The sequence below is a fragment of the Nelumbo lutea genome, chromosome 2 (genome assembly GCF_056320005.1).
Source record: "Nelumbo lutea isolate HS-2025 chromosome 2, American lotus-T2T, whole genome shotgun sequence".
Taxonomy (NCBI): domain Eukaryota; kingdom Viridiplantae; phylum Streptophyta; class Magnoliopsida; order Proteales; family Nelumbonaceae; genus Nelumbo; species Nelumbo lutea.
Window position 1 is genome coordinate 11,507,209 of NC_142685.1, and position 22,425 is coordinate 11,529,633.

Consider the following 22,425-nt stretch of genomic DNA (forward strand, 5'->3'; position numbering starts at 1 on the left):
ATTATTTAAATATTAAATATTATATATATATATTTATATAATATTATATAAATTATAATTATAATATATATAATATTAATAAAACAAATATATATTTTTAATAAAAAATTTAAAATTTTTATTAATTTTTTTAAATAAATAATTTTGTCCCAATACATGACCTAAGTTGACCCGAGGCTCAACCCATGAGTCTGGGCCATGGCCATGCCGGGCCGACCTCCATATTTATCAGAAGGGAGGGTGGCACGGCCCCTAACACAAATTAGCCCCCTACACAAACCACAAACCACTCTTGAACCCTTCGTTCATTGAGTTCAAATTAGCCCCCTACAATGTCCCGCGGCACATCCTCGCCGTGTATCGGAAACATCGACCTTTCGTTCTCCATCCAGTTCAGTTTCTCTATCTACCTCAGAGGAAGAGTTTCTTTACTCTATCTATCGAGCAGCCCTAACAGTCATTAATGGCGTCTGTAAATTTTGGTTGGTTCGAGAACTGGTTTCAGAAACCCCAAAACCCAGTTCCTCAAATCAGCTTGACCTCTTTCAACAACTCTCAGTTCCTCAAATCATCCAGTGCACCAAAATTTGCCTTCATTAGTGGTTCATATTCATTTGGTAAAGGGAAAAAACCCAAACATCCGTCGGAAACGCCAGGCAAATACAAGCGAATGCTTGATCAGTTCTACTGGGAATGCGAAACTCTTCCCGACCATAGAAACACACCAGAGGTTGAGAAAATTCTCGACGAGGACCCTATATTCGAGAAAAAGGAGAATCCGACGGAGGAAGAGATCAATGATAATGCTCAGTGGTGGGAGGAATTCAGGAAGGACCCCGTAATTCAGTTCTTGAAACGGGTGGAGGAGATTGATGATAAGATTAATGAGATGGAGCTCAAAGAGAATGAAGTTCCTTATAGGAAAGAGGACCGGAAACTTTGGAAGGCTTTGCCACATGTCCCGGGATTGGACGGGCGGCCAATGCCGAGGAAGGCGATTAAGACCCGTGAGGAGTCTGATAACAAGTTCTGGGATTTTACGAGGCAGTTTTTCTTTGGACTTTGGGGATTCAGGCAGAGGCCTTACCCTTCTAGCCGGCCAATTGACGTTGCGCAGGCTATTGGCTACAAGCGACTTGAGAAGCGTTACTTCGATTGTAAGTTGTTCAATGACTTGACTTCTTCCATTTCTTTGCTTATTGCAGAAATGTGGTTAGTCATTTTGTTACTTCTATTTTAATTTGAAATAGGTTTGATGTAGATGAAAATGTTGCTTTAAATCTCTGATGATGTTTTGTTGAACTGCGGCTTTCATTTTGAGGTTTCTATATGTTGTCTTTTGGTGAAGGATAATCCATCCAACCCTAACTATTTTTTTTTTCTTTATTATTATTATCGTCTGTTTTCTTTAAAGCAGAGCTCCCATTACTTCTCAGTTGTGTTCTGAATTCTCTTCCATTCTATTCTGGTGCTGGTTAACTTGTACTTGAGGTTCATTCGTTAAATTTTATTACCGCTGTATTATTCCATCTATTCTTGCCACATGCTTCTTCCTCCTGGATCTAGTATTTGGATATCACAAGCAAGTATAATTCTTTGGCTTTTGTGCCGACCTTTGCTTCTTTGCCGTGGTTCCTAGGAGAAAAGCTAGGCTTAAAAGTAATGGTGCTATTAATAATGTAGTCATATTTGAACAAGGTAGAATGAAGATTGATACTGTCTGTGCATGTACCCCATTACTCTTCTTTCTCCCTTCATGGTTTCCTTGTAACATATCACTTTAATTTTTTTATATGGTCATTTATTTTTTGTTTTTCATTTTAAGAGTCTTATTTCATGTTGGCTCTTGTAGTTATCATGAGAAGCGGTGGATGGTACTACAAGGATCGCTTGGGTCGTACAAGGGGGCCGCTGGAACTAATAACACTTAAAACTGCATGGGGTGCTGGGATAATTGATAAAGACACTTTCATTTGGGGTGAAGATATGGATGAATGGGCACCAATCCACATGGTTTATGGGTTGGAACCAGCAATTGCCACTTGGGAAGGTTTGTCAAAATTTTCATTTTCTCATGCTTAAGCGGATAAAGTTTTGGGGTTTCATTTTCTTGCTTGAATAATGTGAAATCTATGCTCTATTTGATTCAACAGAAAGTGCGAAGAGAATTTTTGTTGCTTTCCTTGACATTGTTTGATACTTAGCCTAGCAATCAAAATTTGGAAAACTGACTGATGCTGAGTCACCCATCTTCAACTTTTTTCCTACTGTCTTGCATTGTTTTTTCAATCAGAAATATGGCCACCCCCTTAAAAAAAGCTACCTAGAAAAAGAGAACTGGCATAAATGCAAATTGAAAAGAAAAAAAAAAGTTTTCTTATCTTAATGGGCAACTGAACACATCTTAAAGGATACAGCAGAAGCATGAAGGCTATCTACTTTGTGTATTACTTCTTACAAGTGTCTGGCTGTATACTAGTGAATTGTCCAGAAAAACAAGTTTACTGAGACAATCTCAAACAAGAATTATTAGAACCATCTAGTTGGGTCATCATTTGTTCCAAGTGATCTAGGGGCAAATGTGCATCATTTATGCCAAATCCTACATTGTTCTCTCACTATGGTTCTGTCCACATGGTAATTTAGATTTTTAAAATTTAATTTTTAGCAAGCCTATTATCATCTACTCTCTTCTGAAAGGTGTCTTTTCAAATGAGAAATCACTATTTCATATTTCAAGCAAACTGATCCTTGGCAGATAAAAGGATTAAGTGCATGATGCACAAAGATACTGATCATTTTGTTTGGCAATCTCCAGTTAGGTTAGGTGCTGCTGCTACAGCTTTTATTCACAAACTCATGAAAGGTATTCCTCCCTGGGTTCCCCTGAAGGGGCATGAGAAGAAAACATATAAGCAGCTTCAAGAAGAGGCACTTGAGAGCAAAAGACGTGATTTAGCTGTGCTTAAGGCAAATGGTGGTATGTGGCCCGGGGTCAGAACCCCCAGTCATGCATTGTTCCTTTGGGCTAGTGGATCTGAACTGACAACGATTTTAGAGGAAGACCACATGCCCAACAAATACATTCCAAAAGATCTTAGGTATAGTACTGTTCTTATCTCTTTTCCTTTAATTGTTCTCCTGTTTGAGATATTTTGGACTGCCTGGGTAAGTTATCCATTAGACTGTGATAAATTTGGGCAATAATTACCTGCATTTTTGTTGTTATGGGTTTGGATGTGAAGTTCTTTCTAATTATTATTATGGTTATAGTTTCTGAATTCTTGTTTACAGTATCTTTTAATTTCTTCTAGAAATATATTTAATAAAACAAACACACTGCAGTTTGGTTATTAGTGGAAGTTTGAATATATAAATTTTAGATATCTTCTGTTATTTTCCACCCCAAAACACTGCTTTGTGTGGTGTACCACGTTATAATTTGAGACATTACGTAATTAAGAAATTATATGTGTATTGCACGTCGTAATAGTAGTTCTATTTTGCTGGTGAGATTAGGGGGTTGAAACTGGAGGAAGGTTCGAAGAAGATCTCTAAGGGTGGAAGCAAAGCAGTTCCTATTTGAAAGTTACAGGGTGAAAGGGAAGAAAGCTTTAAAAATCAGAGAAATTAATATGGCCATGGTGTTGCTGGTAGGGGAAGAAGCATTGGTGTGGTTTCAGACTTTCATGGAAGATGCTGTTCAGGTGAGTAGGAAGTCTGAATACAAAGATTCAATTGAGATTAATGGGAGGAGGTATATAGCAGAAAGAAGGGAGAATCCTAAAGGAAGGTACGTGGTGCTTATGGAATTCTTTGGGGAAGGAAAAAGAGCAGATGGTTTGCTTCCCTGAAGGCAAGAAGTGGAATGGCTGGGAAGAAGTTTCAGGGATTTTGAAGGACTTCATTACATGGGAGGAAGCTAGAGAAGAAAGTAGAAGGGAGCTAGTAGAAGAAACACGGGGTTTATGGAGACTCTACAGTGAGGGAGCCGAAGGAACTGCCAGAAGAGGTAACAGAAATGCAGCTCATGGCTCAAGCAGCAAAGGACTGTAGAATGGTTTACAGCATGCACAAGAATGACTGGGAGAAGAAATTTATTGTTACCTTAACAGCCCCACCGAAGGACTGGAAGAGAATTGCTGAAGAGTTACTAAAGAAGCTGAAGTTAAACAGTACTATTATTTTAACCCCTTTTGAAAAGTGTAAGGCCCTTCTAGAGTTAGTAGAAGAGAAAATGGAACTCCAGTCTATGTGTTGTCAATTGGAGTCAGCCTCTGTGACTGTTTCAAAATGGATTCCTCATTCCAACTCTAAGGATCTGCATGCGAGGGACAAAGTGATTGTTCAAATCTTGGGGCTACCATTTCACTTATGGATTTCAGATGTTTTTGTCTCGATAGCAACTCTATGCAAAGCAAGGTTAGAGTTTATTTATTTATTTATTTTTCGTTAAAGAGCTCCATTCAGCTGCAATATGTTTGAGTAATGTAAACTTGGATTGGAAGATATCCTACGTTCAGTAAAGGTACTGGTTGATGGAATCTTTTTATTCAGCCTGGCTAGTTACAGCCATTGAAGCTGAGCCATGGAGGGAGGGAAGAAGGGAAGAAGATGAGAAGGTAGAAGAAGAATGGTTTATTGATAAAAAAAAAAGGTAGAAGAAGAATGGTCATGTGGAAGAAGTCAAGTAGATGCAGGAAAGGAGAAAGGAAATTACACTGAAATGGCAAAGCAAAATCTGGGGAGAGGAAAAGGTGAACTAAAAGAGGAAGAAGTTTATAAGGCAAGGAAAGAAAGGGATGAGACATACGACTGATCTTATGTTGAGGCTCTGACCAATGGACCTTGACGTGTGAAACAATTCCAAATTCAAATTTCAAAAGAAGGGGTGGGCCAGCCAGCTGGTGTATCAGGCTTGAACATATTAGGGTCAAAGGTTAATAACCTATCACGTGGCACTTTAGGTAATGATGTGATGGTTAATAAGAAAAATGGGCTTGGGCTTTTGAAACAGGGGCTGGGTACCTTGAAATATTACATTTTCAAGTGCAAATTAAAATATCAATTAATAATTTACAAAAATATAATCTTAACTTAAAGCATATCAAATTTGTTAAAATTTCTAAGATACATATGATATACAAAGTCATCGATTTTAATTACTAAAATAATTATTCCATTATTAATATATTTATTTCTATAAATTTTATGAAATAAAAAATCATTTTTTTGAAATAAATGTAGATTAGTGGATTTGATAGATTCAATTTAATATTATATTCTTTAATACTTTGTATATAATGTTTTTCTTTTTTGTAAATAGTAAATATGCTGTTATTACTTGTTAATGTAAATTAAAATATTAGTCAATAACTAGTAAAAGTATATAAAAATTATAAGATTTATATCATGTGCAATAAATTTTAAGTATTAAAATAATTATTCTATTATTAATATTCTATTTGTACAAATTTCTTGATATTAAAAATCATTTTTTTTATATAAATGTGGATTTGATACATTATTTATTTTATTAGTTTATAAAATACTTTTTTTAAATATTATTATTTTTTTAATTTTTAGCTAGAGTTAAATTTAAATATGTGCTTTTTATTTAATTTGCATGTGAACACAAAAAGTTAATAAAAATTATTTTATTTCACTTTATATCACGAAATGAAGCGTGGCTTAGTGCTTTAGAATCACATCGAGTTCTAAATGTGTTGGGTGATTTGCGATTGAATTGCATTTTTTGAGAAAGCTGATAGATGCAACGCGTATCGGTGCGTATTAGCCTGTATCGGTGTGCATTGGCCGATACGATGTGATACAGTTTGATATGCATTTGTATCCGTCCAGTACGAACGATTTATAGGATACACTTGTATTCGTAACGTATCTCATATTGTTAGTAACCAATACCGATACGATATAAAGGTAAAAATTTGTTTCTCCTGAAAACTGAAACCCAAAATTTAATAGATGCGATGGTAAAGGTAAGGAGAAGGTGCAAGACTCAGATTCAGAGTTTGAAGAGAGTTCCAGCGAGGGCGATGCGATGGTAAACGTATCTCATATTGTTAGTAACCAATACCGATACGATATAAAGGGAAAACTTTGGTTTCTCCTGAAAACTGAAACCCAAAATTTAATAGATGCGATGGTAAAGGTAAGGAGAAGGTGCAAGACTCAGATTCAGAGTTTGAAGAGACTTCCAGCGAGGGCGATTCAGACTCGAGTTAATGCTCAAGCTTGGGTAGCATAGATCAAACAATGCTGATTGATATGAATGAAGTAGAGAGTTTCAACACTGAAGAGTTGTTCTTGGGAAAAGAAAAGGAAAACTTGATCAATACCAAAGAAACAAAGGAATCTGGGCGGGTAGTACATGTAGTCAAAGTTGAGCAGACGACATCCTCCCCTAACTTAGAGAGATTACCTCCAGTGTTCCAGCAAGAACAGGATGCACAGGAAGTGAGTCAAGAGGAGACTTTGAAGATGAGTATGGAGGCAATAGAGAAGGGTGTACTTGAAAAGGTTATTGGCGCAACTGGAATTGTTAATTATCCCATTCCCACTCAACACAAGCAAATTTTTCAGGGGCTAATTCTGATATGTTGGGCTCCAAACATGATTCCCCAACCACACTTGTCTTCGATCCTCATCCAACGTCTCCAAGTGTGTCCTTTCAGTTTTGGCTACTGATATGTGTGCTCTGCTTGAAATAGGTACACCAGCTACCCAACCTGATTGGTTAAGGAGGGAGGGTGGAGATGGGACTGTGAGATTAGAAGAGGGAGAGGTAGAAGATAGGAGGGGGTAGGAAGAGGAAGTGGAAAGGATTTGGGGCCTAATCAATGAGTTTCTTGATGATTGTAAAAAAAGGAAGAGATAAGTCAGGAGGGCGTGCAAGAAAAGGACGACCCAGTCATAAGGGAGAATACAAGGAGGGAGGGTGGAGATGGGACTGTGAGATTAGAAGAGGGAGAGGTAGAAGATAGGAGGGGGTAGGAAGAGGAAGTGGAAAGGATTTGGGGCCTAATCAATGAGTTTCTTGATGATTGTAAAAACAGGAAGAGATAAGTCAGGAGGGTGTGCAAGAAAAGGACGACCCAGTCATAAGGGAGAATACACAAGATCAAGGAATTCAGAAGACAAAGATGTATTCAAGAAAGAGTGAAGAAAAAACAAAAAGCAGAAGAAGAAAAAGACAAAAGTAGAAAGGCTGATCTCTGATGTCGAGGGTGATATCGAATTTAGTGGGAGAGGAGATAGATGGAAGCAACCAAAGTAGGGAGGGAAGAATAAAAAGAGGGTTCAAATTAAAAGGTGAAAACCCCCTATTGGGGAATGGCTTGAAAGAGGTCTAGGAAGGGCCTGTTGTGATAGATTTGGAAAGTAGTCCTCCCAATCTGCAGATGCCCTTGGTTCAGGGGCTTTGAGAACCCCCTATTTGCTAATGCTGTTCATTCATTCATTGTAATAAAAAATCTTCTTAAAAGGCAATGATAGTTATAAAATCATTATTTTATTTGTGAGAAATAAGAATTGCAGATCCTAACATAGACTTGTTCGGTCTTGCCTCGAGGGGCGTGGTACAAAGGCGACTCATAGAATCAAGAATGCAATATGTTTTACATCACATTAACTACTTGAAACAATGCAATTAAGGAAAAAAAGAGATTGTGGGTTTTACATGCTTGAAAATGCTTTATATGTTTTCTTTTATTTTTAAAATTTCATTTGAATATGCTTTACATGTTATGTTTATGTATTTTAATTTTAGATAATAGATTTTGTAAAACTTTTATTTTGAAATTTAAGTTCATATTTTTATCAACATTATGTTTAATATATATTTTTTTATTTTTTTGCATTTTCTGATTTTTTTTTTGATTTTTAGCTTTTTTTTTTGGGTTAAGTACTCTGCAACCCAATGCAGAATTCTGAATGACAGCTCCCCGTAGTCTATTAGTAGCCCCCTCCCCCCTATAAACCGCATCCTGCCCGTGAATTTGGCATCAATTCATGGTCAGGATTCATCCCCCTGTACGGTGGGGATACAAAATTCTGACCTGGACTGATCAGTCATTCTCCTTTATTCTTTTTGTAATTTTGCACCTTGCTTAAAAAGGCGTGTGCCTTGCCTTGCGCCTTGGCGCCTCAGGCACAAATTGGCCCTTGCGTTTTTTTTTGTGCCTTGTGCTTTTAAAACACTGCCCCAACGTTTATTGAACTGAAATGCTAATCTGGAGCATTGTAAGCTGAGATGGAAGATATTTTTGTCGGGTGTTACTTGAAACACCCATGAAACGCCCAACTAAACAACAAAGATAATAAATGTTTAAAGTAGCATTTTTCAATTAAACGTTTATCTGAGAAACATCCCATCTATAAACGCCCACAGAATCATACACATACTCTATTTACATTTTTTTTGTTTTCGAAAAAAATCAAAGTAATTTTATTAATAAAGATCAACATACACAACAAGCAGATGGCATTGCAAAGCAAGCCCTGCTGCAAATACATGATTTCTTTTCCCACAATCTTAACACAATACACAGCTGGATCGAGTTGATTAGCAAACATATTTTAGACACAGAGATCCAGGAGCCAATTCTACCAATCACCGAGTTAAATCATCTCCTCCCCACCCCTAGCTCTATTAGTGAGCACTCTTCTATTCCTTTCTGTCCAAATAGTTCAAGATGTTCTTTTTCCATTTTTTTTGTCATACTTGAAATCCATCTGGCATCAAATCTTTGACTCTTTCACATGTTACATGTTGGAATAGCAGTAGTATTTAATGTGGTGGACATTGGATAAACTACTCTCTCAGATATTAGATATTGCTTCTCCTTTGAAAGAAAAAGGAATTTGCAATATATTGAACCATTAAGAAGACATTGTCTTTGTTACATTTTTGACGCTCAGAAAAATAAGGAAAAAGAAGAAAAAGGGGGTATGCTAACAAGTTTTTTGGTTTTATTTTCTGCTTTAAAGATGTTAAAGCTCATGAGAACCAGCATTGTCCTTCTGTCATTTAAACATCATCATCTAAGCCTTGTCCCAACCATGTAGAGTTGGCTACATAAATCCTGTTCATCATTCTGTTCTGTTTAGTGTGACATCGTTTTAGTTTTTCCATGCCTTATCCCATCTATATGGGGTCAGCTTGTTCAGTGCCATATCTGCTGTTAAATTATGGGCGCTTAAATCACTTCTTATTACTTCAACCTGCCTTTTAGACATCTCTGGTTATAATTTGTTCCGCATTTTATCTTGATTGCTGTATTCTTTTATGAGATTATCTACCTTCAAAAGAGTAGCAACAGTATGGTATGATAACTGAAAATGTGCTTTTGCTTTCTATTTGTTTCAGGATTCAACTTGCTAAAGCTATACCTGGTTTGAGGCCATGGGAAGTCTTAAGTATAGAGCAAGCAATGGATCAAATAACATATGATGGGGAATGGTATCGCGAACCTCTTGGTTCATACACAACAGGTCCTCCATACATCAAGCATTGGAATAAGGATGCTAAGGTAGATTCATGTCTAATCTTGCCAGTTATTATTTTAAAATTCTCTTGTGGTATCCCATGCGATCATTTGAAGATGATTGGTGTGCACTAATTTGTTATAAATGCTTTCTACAATATCTACAATAACAATGAAAACATCAAGTATAAACTAATTCTACCATTTTATGTTACATAAAATTCCAGGAAGAGCATGGAGATGGAAACTATTAAAGCTAGAGGAAACATGATAGCTTCTATAATAAACTGCCTATACAACTTTGTTTGCAATCAAAACGTTGCCTGGCAGCTCAGTCAGGGGCCCAGGGCATATGGTCCCTTGGTTGTGCATTGGAATCCAGTCAGGGTGCATATACCAAAAATGACTGGCCAGGATGGCAGTTTGGGTCAAGAACTGTCTCTGCTGTTAATACAATTTTCTTGAATACGCAGGGGACCCCAACTCTGGTTGAGGGTTGTTGCCATGTGCCTATCTACATGATTTGCATGGCCTATTAGCTTATAAGCAGTCAGACCTAAGGTGGTTAGCCTACTTTATGGGTGGATTTGTGAATCCAGTGGTGGTGATGATGTTTGTTTTCCTATGCACATTATTACAATAGAGATTTATGCCATTTATATGTGATTATAATGCATCTTAAACTTGGTCAATACATTCAGTTGAGTGAGCTTTTTCTGCTTTGAACCTGCTCTGAATCTGTTATTTTTAAATTTTGCGTGCAGAGGTTGTTTAGGAACTTCTACGACCTCAGCTGCCGTGTGGTTAACAAACTGGAAACGACAATTCCAGGATTTAGTACTGTGATAGAGAAAGTCCGGGCAGATATAGATGCTCGACATGCAAAGCGGAAGGAGAAGAGAGATGCAGAGAAGAGGCTTGAGCAAGAGATAGCGCTCTTCGGTCGACCTCGATCAGATCCATAGTGTTTTCTCATGCTTTCATAGTTTTGGTTCGTGTACAGAAAGTCGTCGTTTCTTCTCTGCTGAAGCCCTGAAGGGTTGAGATGATATATGAGCTTCTTCAAATGATTGTGATTGTATTACTTCTAGTAGTAGCTCGTCATTGGCTCGTGACCTTGTTTGAGGAAAATGTAAACGTTTATGTGGTTTTTAGTTTTTACATGGGTTGGGACTTGAGAGTAGGGGATCTGTTTATTGGTTGGCATTGGGGTATGAGGGTATCATCCACCATTGGCTCGGATGTTTTCAACCCAGCGCTGTGCACTTCTGCTTGCGGTTCGTAGTTGGTGTTTAGCATCTAGTTGTTCACTTGTTCTCCTAATGTTATAAAGTTGAACATCCCTAACTCTCTCTCTCTCTCTCTCTCTCTCTCTCTCTCTCTCTTTCTCTCTCAACCTAAATGATCAAACAAAGCAGCCTTCCAGAGTTTTCAACAATCAATGCTCTTTTTTATATATATTTTTAAGTTTGATAAATTTACAAATAGATATAGTAGGATGGTATTAATGTTTAAAACTATTTAAAGTCCCTAACCCTCAGTATTTAGCGTTTTGGTGACCAGTACGAATTATACCAATGGTTGAAACTATTGTTACATATCATACTATATCATATGATACTAAATGGTTTTCAGTCACTACTGAAACGCTAAATGCCAACAGTTGGGATGTGTGACCATGTTTAATGGTTCAAAACTTGAAAACCTTTTGAATCAAGTGATATGCAATTTTTGTGTATGGGGGCAGTGCTATGCATGCATTAAAACTAGAACAATGCAAGTGTCCGCTTTATGCATTTTGATACTTGGAAAAAACCGTGAGTATACAATACAGTACAACATGTATATTTTGAATATGCTTCCATGTTGTTGATGTAGTGATGATACAAGTAACTTTTGAAATTCTATTTCTCTGCTCTGCCAACTATTTGATTGTATCTGGTCTGAATGACCTGTTGTTAAATTGGTTTCAACTTCTATGGTTAATATCCTTCTCAAAGATGATTACTATGCCAGTTAATGGGTACTTAAGTATATATTAATGCAAGTATCCATGTATAGTATGTAGCTATGTGCATCAACAATTCTCTACCGGATCTCCTGCACAACACCTCTTGGATTGTGCCAGCAACTTATATGTGCGACTGCCAGCAACTTGACAGATATAGAAGAGACCTCCATTTTTTAAAATTTCCATATTTTTAAATTAAAAAATATCAAAATAGAAAAAAAAAACGGGCACAACTGATATAAATATTTGTGGAAGAGAAACACATCTTCCGCAAAGGTTTTCCATCGCATTCAATCTTGAATTAGTAGTTTGCTAATAATGCAGTTACGAAAATGCACTATTGGTGAAAATTCGTATGTTCAAAGAGAAAATTAGCAGATACCCAAACCCATGTGTGATTTCTACCAGAAATTGAAGGAAATATTTTGATCTTTTATTTCAAAGAACGAGATCAAACGGGAAAGAAAAAGTAAGAAATCCAAAAATGGGAGGGATCTATCAAAAAGTTTCAAGATCAAAATCTCCAAAGGTTATTAAGAAAAAGAAAGAACAAAAAATAAAAAAAAAAAACACAGAAACACACAAATACAGATGAAAAAAATGTTTGCTTGAAAAAAGAATACCTTTGTTTCTTGACTCCTAACATCTCCTACAAGACGAAGAAAGACATTAAACCAGTTGAGATCTCCATACCCAGTGGCTTTTTCGGTTGTCATCTTCTCTAGGATGAAAGTAAAATCTCTAATTCAATCCCCGTTAATCCATACTCGATTTCATCTCTACCTTGTATAAAAAGTGTGTTTCATTTCGACCTATTTATCCCCATTTTAAATGAATGCTATTTTCATGTTAATTTGTTTTTGTTTCAGGCTTCAGATTTATCATAATTTTCTGGAACTGCAATATTTACTGTGACGATGCCTTTTGAAAAGCCTGAGATGCCATTAGGGCAATGGAGAATAGTTAAATTTGCAGGAGAACCTGAGAACCACTCATGATGCGATAATGGGTTGGGTTTCTCAAGGAATTTCTCACAATTGGTGGTCGTCCTGTTTTCCAGGCATGTTTCTCCACCCAAGATCGGAATAATGGAGATTTAAGAGGAAGGAAATGAAGCTTCTTGAACGTTATCAATCATCTGTTAAGTTTCTCGCACATACAAATATTTCACCCATGTGACACTGACATGGCACAACCCAATAAGTTGTGCAAGAAGATGTATAGAATGAGATGTGCAAGAGATTCGGACTCTAACAATTCTAAGGGAGATCTTCTGGTAGCTCTGACATGTAAAAGACGAGCTTTTATATGAAGATCTGAGCAGTCGGAAGAATGTTTGGCAGATGTACATCTTTTCGTACAAAATTAAAATGTGAAAGACGCGGAAGGCTTCATTTGAAGTTTCCAGAAATCAGCCCAAAATGGGCTTTTTGCATCTTTTCGGCACTGTCTTTTGGCAGCTAGATCTTCTGCAAACCAAAGGGGAATGAACCGAAAGTCGGTCTTCTCGACTTGTAAATAGCTAAAAGACCGCACAGAAAGATGCGACAAACAGGCCCTAAGTTTACAGGCTCACATCCGAACCGTTGACATCCTTTGAAATTCAAAGAAGGCGTGTAAACGCTATAAAAAAGAGGAAGCGTAAATATGGTGAATTGGGTTCGGGTTGTAACAAACCGGCAGCAAACACGACCCGTTGACATCTCCTGGCTTGAAATTAGGGCCTACACTCCAGGAGGAGACCAGGGAACTGGGAGCTGCACATCGAGTTGCTAGCATATAATACATCACCGATTATACTACAGATCATGCAATCTCATCGTGTTGCATTTTCATACGGGCAATCGACGTACGATTATTAAATACATATTCTCGTCAGTAAAATAAAATTTTCTGCCTAATGATAAATACAATGAAAGTCAAGTATCAATACTCCCAACTATAGAAGAAACTCCTGAATAAAGCACAGAAAACCAACTCATCATTTATATCAAGTATCACATACCTGACCCAAGCAGAATATCTTATTAAGTTGTAAACTTGATTCGTTTCACGCCCAGAAGTTCTAATTAGATGCAGATAACTTGAGGAGATGAGTTTACAGGCAGCAAATATATTGTATCTCCCAAATTCTTTCAGGAAATGTATCCTTTGCTCTTTAAACTTTCTATGGAATCCCTGATAATTTGCTCCATTGAGATGAATTGGAGACCCATGTCAATCAGTTTTTTAGATGCATTCTTGGCCCTTAGCAGCCCTGGTTGGGTATCTTTTGGAAACCTACATAAAGTATGAAAAACCACACACACCATAATTTCAGAAGTGAACATGAATTCAACCATCCAATTGGTGTAGACTTTCAAGGAAGGACCAACTCTATGAATCATGAAGCCTCCCTCCCTTCTATGCACTAGGCCTCTATACTTGGATATTGCCCTTATATGGGGCTTTGAAATCATGACAAAGTGCAGAGGCTTAGCACAGCATATCTATAGTAGATAATACTTGATAACAGCTGAAGTGACCGAACTGAATGGCTTATTGCTTTGTCTTTTAGTGAACAAGTTTTCAAGGATGTTGTAAGCTCTTTAATGGCTGAAGCATAAATTAGGTTGATTACTATAACCTCAAATTATTTATTTATTTAATTATTTTACCCACTTTAAAGAAAAAAACAAATCATTCTGCTCAGCCACGAGGCATTTTCAAATGGTAAAGTGAATTCACCACAAAGCTCAAATGCAGACCTGAGATTTAAGCTTGAAATAGAAGGTTCCGTATGCAATTTGCTCCTCTCAACTCTAGCTCCAGTCAGGCTAACTAAAGAAATGGCTGGTCTTTGCATCAAGCTGAACGAGACATTACCTAACCACCAAAAGCCTGACTTCCAAAATATTATGTAGCAGAAGACAAGGTCTGTCTGCCACAGCTTTCATCCACCTACCACCATCTGAGAGTTGTCCTCCACCTTAGTTCAAGGTAGAGGATACAAAGCATATCTCTCCCTCTGGTCCTTAAAAGCACCCCCAGAATCAAAATGGACTGGGTTCCCAATTGAAAAGTCATCAGAGTTCAGCTTTATAAGCTTCTAGGTGACAATGGCAATTTGAGGTGCCGCATTGCCACCTTTAGATGCATGAGGCTTAAGCTTCATAGGTTACAGATTTTTTAGATAAACATCAAATTAATACGAGGAAAAATATAGAAAAAGGAACAAGATGAGTGCATTTTTATGTAGGAAAAGCATACAAAATGAATAAATGATCACATAAACAAATGAGTTATAAATATTAGGAGCTTTAGAGAAATCAAATTCATTCTTACAATTCATTTATTAACACTATTAAGAAGCTGTAAATGTAAAATAATACTTCAAACTTTATGTGTTCACACGCACACAAGGAACATCTCAAGCTGTGAGGAATTTTATACTTTCAGGAATGAGATTGAAGGTGTAAGCCTTGTATATTTTTCAAAACATGTTGCATTTTACAGTAATGCTAGCGGGGACCTGTGCGATATATGGGATTTATCAAGGAAAGTGAAATAATCAAAACTTATAACTAATGAAAGAATGCAATGTTGTTTAAAATAATTAAATCTTTATTTTAATAATTTATTATAAAATGTTTTACTAATTTAGTAATTTAGTAGTTTGAATTAATTATATTAATATTTTTAACAAAAAAATAAAATATTGCTAATTACTTAATAAAATAATTATTATTTTTCCATATTATTTGTTAATGTTCTATTTTATTTATTTTACTTTATCAATGATTAAATGTTTCAATTGTTTGTAAATATCACTTAAATATTTAAAATATTAAAAATCAATAAATATATAAATTAGGCTATATATAGTCATAATTAAATTAATCTATAGTTAACTTTTTTAGTCATAATTAAATTAATTTAAGCCCAAACTTAAGGTTTAATCCCAACCCACCCAAGTTACATGCATTGTAACATTCATAATTGAACTGGACCAAACCAAGTGCAATTCATGCATGCATTATTTTTGTTTTTTTAAACTATTTTTAGATAATATTAAAGTTAAAGTAGCTATGAAGGATGGGTTACCCCCATTGTGTCGCCTAATGAACCAAAGAATTTAAAATCTTGGGCTAAATTTTGATAGTGCACTAGTAGTTTTTAAGGTTGCCCGGCCTAGCGCAGCCCACACCTTAAGTGTAATAATATTTGTCTAGGCCTACAAGCTTACCCGTGTTAATTATAAAATTATGATTTTTTTTTACAAATTAAAAAAAATAAAATTTTAACATTTCTATGTATATTAATATAAAATTTATTATCTAAACATTATATAATAATATTTACCATATGTGCATATGACTTCTAGGTTGAGCTTATTATGGGTTGTTTAGCTTAGGCTTTATCTGCTAGGGCCGTCTAATAAAACTATCAATTTAAATCAATTAATAGTTTTGTATTTAAATTTATTATTTTTATTAGTGTTCATTAAGTTTTAAGTGGAATTGAAGCTAAGTTTTGTTAATATTTATTAGTTTTAAGTGGAAGTTTAGTGGATTTTTAAATTCATAATTTTTCAAAATAATGTTTTTATTTTTGTTGTTTTATGTTTGATTATTTAACCTCAACCTACTTATATTATTTGATTTATAATATTTTACTTTATTATGTTGTATTACTATTCCCTCTTTCTCTCTCTCTTAAATGTCTTTTTTAAATGTAATAATAACATGCATTAAAATAATAGACCTTGGAAAATCCAAAGGTCTCTCTTTCTCTCTCTCACTCTCTCTCTCTCATTATAATAATGTACAAATTTATTGATCTAATCAAAATAGACAATGATTTACTTATATATATATATATAACGTAGTTAACAATATCCTATTATTAAACTATGTAACTCTCAATCTCTCTCTATCTTTTATTTTTTTCTCTTTTGGTACAAATTACCATCTCTTTTATTATATATTTATTTTCACTCTCCAAGTTAGATTTAGGGTAGAGTTAATTACCTGGGCACCTTGTATTCAGGGTAGAGTTCTGCAACTTTAGCTGCAAAGTCACCATAGTGAGATATAGCCTCAACACATAGATGCCTTCCTGATGCTGATGGGTTCTCATATACCAAAATATGAGCTAGGGCAACATCTTTAACATGAACAGATCCCATAAAGTAGTCCTCATATATCTCAGTGCAGCCTATCACCAGAATGTTGGGCCAACTTTAGTAGTTCAGATTGGTCAGTCGTCGGTGGAATAAATTTTTCTGAAGCTCAATTCATAATTAATGAAACCAAGAAATTGCTGAAACTAGTGACTAAAGAAGAACTAGATGGAATAATGGATTTGCAAATATACAGGTAGAAAAGACAAAAAAAAAAAAAGAAAATAAAAAACAAAGGTGGTAACAACAGTAATAATGTCTAGAAAGGACTAACAGGAAACTCATTTAAGCTCGTGATCATATTGAGAAGTTTGTTACTAGTTACTACCATTTTCTGTTTTCATACGAAATAGAAACAACTTGACATATTTGAAAGTTAGAATTGATTATCTTGAACTCATAAGCGATCTCAGTATCCTTCTCAGAGTTTAATCATTTTTGTACTCTAGAAATACAGTGTGGAGAAGTTACAAGCAGAACAATACCTTGAAGAAGGCGAAGAAGCATTAACATGCTTGCATTGATGGTTGGAGGAAAGATAGGGCCCATCACGGTGCCAGGATTGACGACGACCACGTCCAAGCCATTCTCTTTGGCAAATTCCCATGCAGCTTTCTCTGCCAATGTCTTAGAAGCTGGATACCAAATCTACACCATAAATATAAACGTTTATAATTTATGAACAAAGACATTTATATTATCCAAAAAACTACCACTGAAACAGAACACCAAGTAGATTCTGTTTTTCTTTATCAATATAAGCTTCTTCCTTTTACTGATAAAAAAAAAAAGAAAAAACAGAACGCCAAGTAATTATCAGGAGAATGCATCAATCAGTTGAGATGGACTAACTGGGCTTGAATGGACTAACTGGGCATGAATGAATACTTGAGATGGCAAAACATTCAAAGGATGTTGACAAAATCAAGGAAAATTAATAAGAATAAGAAAAACTTGCTAGAAATAGGAGTGGACTAACTGGCGTAAATGAATCACTTGAGATGGGTTTTTCTTCCTTTCCAGCCAGAGCCTCTCGGTGCTTATGGGATATATAGATGAATTATGAAGCCTCCGATCTCCCACAATGGTGCACTCCCAAGCCTAACTTAGGATTTCAACATCATGCATTATGATGCTTATGTATCATGTGTATGTGCATATTCCGTAGCATGTATACGCATTCAATTAAAAATTGTTTATAGCAGTTTTACTTCGTAATCTTATATTTAAGTAAGTTCTTTATTTATGTATAAATAGTTAAATACATCATCTTCATCGTCATCTAAAACTTGTCCAAACTATATAGATATGGGACCGGCTAAACATTTTTAGGCCCAGGCCCAGGTCCAAACTATAAGCAGATCCAGAATAGCCAATTAGCCAGACCATTTGGTCTGTCAATAATATCTTGACACAGCCAGAATTCAGAATCAGAAGGAAGAAGTGTAATTTGAGCCTCACAGAGTCACAGTAAATTAGGCCAAAGCTATTATAGAAGACAAATTAGCTGCATGGTAATCGATTAATAGAATATTTGGACCTCAACTAGAAACGGTGAGAAAAGTAATCGGAAAACTCACTCCGTTCTGCTTGCAATAGTCAACATCCGTCCAGCAGTCCTCCCCTTTGACGACATCGGCAGGCCAGTACCGACTTGGTATGATGGCGGAGATCGATGATGTTACCACCACCCGTCTCACCCCGCACTCCTTTGCTGCTTTCAGCACATTAATCGTCCCTTTGATTGCCGGATCCAAAAGCTCTCTCTATTATTATAATATTAAAAGAAAAGTAAGAAATGAATATAAAATAATTACAGCAATTAATTAAATAAAATTAAATTTTATCTGTTCTGCCTCATAGTCTCCGAGAACAGACCTCTGGGTCTTCGACTTTATCCACAATGCAGGGGGAAGCAAGGTGGAATACGCCGATGGTTCTATTTATGGCGGCCACAAGAGAATCGTAGTCAAGGAGATCGATCTGGAAGAGGCAGAGACGGGACTCTGCTCCTTCTAAGGCTTCCAGTTGCTTCGTTTCTTTTTCATCCTCTGTAATAGAGACATCCAAATTTTCCAAATGAAAAAAAAAGGAAAAAGCTATCCAAATGTCCATTGGATTGCAGATAAACACAAAATCGATATTATCCTTGTATGAAAGTTTGGGATGATTCATAGTTGTGATGATCGTATGATGGTGTATCAGTAAAGATATAAGAATATATTTGGATGACCTAATATAATCGACGTGCCAAATTGGTCGGGCGGTCATTTAGTAAAACCAAATTGGTCGGGCGCGACTGCCAACTAAACAAAGGTAGGGCAGTTCAGTTGGTGAGGAAGAAACCGTGGTCAGCCCGATTTGATTTCTGACTGTAATTAAAACGATGGCCGTCCAAAACCAAATGATTGAAGGAGAAGAAACTGCGGCCATGGATTCCATGGAGTAACGGCGTAAAAAGAAATGAAATCTCTAATAATTACTGGCGAAGGGAAGGCGCATTGCACGAGACTAATTCTAAAAGGAGGAAATTAATTAATTAAATACTGTGAAAGAAAAAAGAGAAGGAGGTTAACTGAGATCCTTGACGGTAGCGTGGACGGTGTAACCACGTTGCAAGAGGAGATGAACGAGCCACGAGCCGATGAAACCGCTTCCCCCCGTAACGCACACCGCCCCTTCTTCCTTCGAGCTCTCTGCCATTGCTTTTCCTTCTGTATGCTCGCCGATTCTCTCGCTCGCGATCTCTCTTTACTAAGATGCTACCTTACTATTTCCGCACTCGCACTTAAAGGCTGCAACTTGGGCCGGGTTGGTCCGAACCCATCCCTAAGTTGGGTCGGATTGATGATCGGATTAGAGTTAAAATTGATTCCTCAGACAATTCGATTCAATCCAAAGCTGACTCTATATATTATACATTGATTTATTTATGTATATAATTATATAGTCCTTACTACATGTTATCATTTATTTTTTTTAAGATAATCATTTCATTTAATTTTAATTAGAAATATCAAAATCTTAATAATATATTTTTTTTATATTTTATTATTTATCTCATCTTTGTTGTTTGTCACTCATAGCTTAAGCTATAACTCGTAATAAACTATAATCATTTCAAACACTTTTTTTTTGAATTTTGTACTTAAAAGAACCAATAAAAACATCAATAAACAAATACTAATAAAACATATGATTAATATATGTAGTGAAAGTTGAGTTAAGATCTGAGATTAAGGGATGAGAAGAAGGTTGTGTTGGGTTGGGCTAGGTTAGGGTTGAAGGAATTTAATTAGGGTCGGGAGTTTAGAACTTAAGGTTGGGTTAGGGTTGGCCTCAAACCCAACCTAACCCGACTTGACTTGCAACCTACTCGCACTCCGCAGCAATGGAAGCCGTGTCATGATTTCTTGCCCACATTCTACCTGTCATGAATTGCAGCCACGCCATCTTGTATTGTGAGATGTGGGACTGTAGTGTTGTACTGTGGGAAGGAGATTGGATCTGCTCCGAACTAAATACGCTCCAATGCACATGACGCCGCATATTACATGATGATCCCAAGCTCATGGTGAGATGTGCATTATCAAATATGTTGGAAGTGTGTAGAATGTCTTTTTTGGGAATAGAAATCAACTCATCGTGAAATGTGGTTGGGCTCATCTATCTTTTCCTTTAGTTTTGCCCAAGACGGCTGAGTCCAGATCTCCTGCCCATGTCTACTCATATAACATTGTAGCCACACATGGAGGACATCTCATCCTCCTATATAGTATTATACAGGGGGAGATATTCCCAATTCACGGAAATAGTCTATTGTGGATAGACACGAATAGAGTTCTTGTGGTTAGGAAATCATGAATCAAGACGATTGCCCCCCCTTACTTTCGAATTTGGCTTCAGCCAGTGCAAGGCCAGCTCGAACAGCTTTTAGAGCCTTGCATTGGAAATATATCCGTATGAAATAAGATGCATTAGTGTGGAGATATTCCCAGTACAAGGCTGAAAAGACATGCTCACATCTGAGAATTTGGTTCAGTCCTTACAAGACATGCTCACATCTTACTCACAGTAACTTGCAACTGTGTTGGGAATATCTCCAATAGATAAATAATTTAAAGAGATATTTTCAATAAACGTTGCAACTTGCAAGTGGCTGCAATTACCCTGTGAGCACTGTCATGTGAGATTGGGCAAGTCTGTGCCCACACCATTCTGACCATCCATTTTTAACCTTGTATTGGGAATATCTCCCTATGAAATAAAGCATATAAGCAGAGAAATCTTCTCAATGCAAAGCTATGAAAGTTGCTCAAATGGGCTTTGTCCTGACCGAAGCCGAATTCCTGTCATGTGAAGACTGAATCCCATCTCTTACTCTGATGAGATTCTGTCTTTTATATTTTTTCTCAATAATTACATTTAAATAATTCATCATCATTATCACCCATGCTGTAACCGAAGATGAAGATTTTTTTGAAGTTATATATGTAATTGCTAAGAATCCAAATTCAGTCTACACAAATTTTTTGTTGGTACTGTCCTTACAACACTTGCAGCCTTGCATTAGGAAAATTCATGTTAAAAAAATTGCAAGAATGATGATGTTCCAAATGTATGACTATAAATATCGTCAGGATGGTGCGAAGATTAAATCTGGTCTCAATTGATAGAGTCAGTCTAAGGTTTTTTAAAATGGACCAGATAAGAAACCGTTCTGAGCTCTGGTTCCCAGATTAAATAATCCGATCGTTCAGTCCAAATGATTGACCCATTTTGACAAATAAATCAAAATTTAGAAAACAAAAAAGGCAAAAATCCATTATCTGATTCTAGGATTTAACTGTCCAAATCAATGATTCATTGACCAAATTAACAGTTTTTTTTGTTAAAAAATAATTTTGAGGTGAAACGGAACCAGTCAGGTGACCAATCCCTATTTTTCCAGTCTGAGCATTCGGTTCGGTCCAATTTTGAAAATACTGAAATAACCTGTTGTGTTGAGAAATGTTTTAAGCTAACATTGGCCGAATCATTATTATCCCCAAAACCGTGGAATTGGGCAATGACTCACTGACTAAAAATAGTCAACTTGTTGACTGTTTGATGGCTTGTCCAATGTATAGGTAAATAGCTTCTCGTGCATGGCTTGCGGTTTTCCTTTGCATGTTGGCATATCACAATTCATATGGTCGAAACTTTGCTGCTCTGGGTGGTAGATATGGAGATCAATGTTTTTAAAACCGGACTGGACCAGATATTTGGATTGGAAAACTAGGAATTAGACATCAGATCGGTTCTGTTTTATCTTAGAATTGTCTTTTTGTCAAAAAACTGTTGATTTGATCAACAAATCATTGATTCAGACAGTCAAACTGTTCGAACTGTTCAATAATTTTTGATCATTTCTTAATATTTTTTTATTTTTTTTAGAATACACTATTCATTCGATTCAAATGATCGGATCATTTGACCCAAGAACCGAACCTGAACGGTTGTTGTTCAATTCATTTTTAAAAAACCTTGATGGAGATGGTGGGTGGTGGTGGTAGAGATAGAAAAAAAAAAAAAAAAACCAAAGCAGTGGCCGATTCATCTTGTTGGGTCTTTTAAGCAAGAAAAGAAAAGGGATGATCATCTATGGATAGCTCTCTCTGTACAGGCAGCCAGGTGAAAAGGGTAAATGATGTTTGGATTGGCTTAAATTCCAACCATCACTGGGATTATCTGTATGCTAAATGATG

The 22,425-nt window shown here is 36.2% G+C and overlaps 2 protein-coding genes across 3 annotated transcripts; one reads left to right on the forward strand and one right to left on the reverse strand.

Moving 5' to 3' along the window:
* The first annotated feature begins 252 nt into the window (after nucleotides 1–252).
* Nucleotides 253–10,853, forward strand: LOC148868564 (histone-lysine N-methyltransferase ATXR3-like protein). The gene is made up of 5 exons (XM_088969318.1): nucleotides 253–1,157; nucleotides 1,853–2,050; nucleotides 2,819–3,101; nucleotides 9,389–9,551; nucleotides 10,271–10,853. Exons 1-5 carry the CDS (start codon nucleotides 464–466, stop codon nucleotides 10,469–10,471), a joined length of 1,539 nt encoding a protein of 512 aa, XP_088825444.1. The 5' UTR covers nucleotides 253–463; the 3' UTR covers nucleotides 10,472–10,853.
* A 2,458-nt stretch (nucleotides 10,854–13,311) lies between these two features.
* On the reverse strand, nucleotides 13,312–19,477 carry LOC148868565 (NAD(P)-binding Rossmann-fold superfamily protein). 2 transcript variants are annotated; one of them, XM_088969319.1, is made up of 6 exons: nucleotides 19,255–19,477; nucleotides 18,557–18,729; nucleotides 18,259–18,444; nucleotides 17,164–17,326; nucleotides 16,527–16,713; nucleotides 13,312–13,797 (listed from the first exon to the last, which is right to left on the reverse strand). In XM_088969319.1, the coding sequence occupies exons 1-6, from the start codon at nucleotides 19,379–19,381 to the stop codon at nucleotides 13,653–13,655; spliced, it is 981 nt and encodes a 326-aa protein (XP_088825445.1). In that variant the 5' UTR covers nucleotides 19,382–19,477; the 3' UTR covers nucleotides 13,312–13,652. The 2 variants fall into 2 exon arrangements, with proteins under 2 accessions (XP_088825445.1, XP_088825446.1); XM_088969320.1 differs by lacking the exon at nucleotides 13,312–13,797 and adding an exon at nucleotides 14,771–15,028 and having other exon boundaries at nucleotides 19,255–19,447.
* Between the last annotated feature and the right edge of the window lie 2,948 nt (nucleotides 19,478–22,425).

Coding starts and splice junctions, on each gene's coding strand:
- LOC148868565 (XM_088969319.1), bottom strand. CDS start 19,381: ATGGCAGAGAGCTCGAAGGAAGAAGGGGCGGTGTGCGTTACGGGGGGA. Junction 18,730..19,254: donor CGCTACCGTCAAGGATCTCA/GTTAACCTCCTT, acceptor TCTCTATTACAG/AGGATGAAAAAGAAACGAAG. Junction 18,445..18,556: donor ATAAAGTCGAAGACCCAGAG/GTCTGTTCTCGG, acceptor TTATAATAATAG/AGAGAGCTTTTGGATCCGGC.
- LOC148868564 (XM_088969318.1), top strand. CDS start 464: ATGGCGTCTGTAAATTTTGGTTGGTTCGAGAACTGGTTTCAGAAACCC. Junction 1,158..1,852: donor TGAGAAGCGTTACTTCGATT/GTAAGTTGTTCA, acceptor TGGCTCTTGTAG/TTATCATGAGAAGCGGTGGA. Junction 3,102..9,388: donor TACATTCCAAAAGATCTTAG/GTATAGTACTGT, acceptor TATTTGTTTCAG/GATTCAACTTGCTAAAGCTA.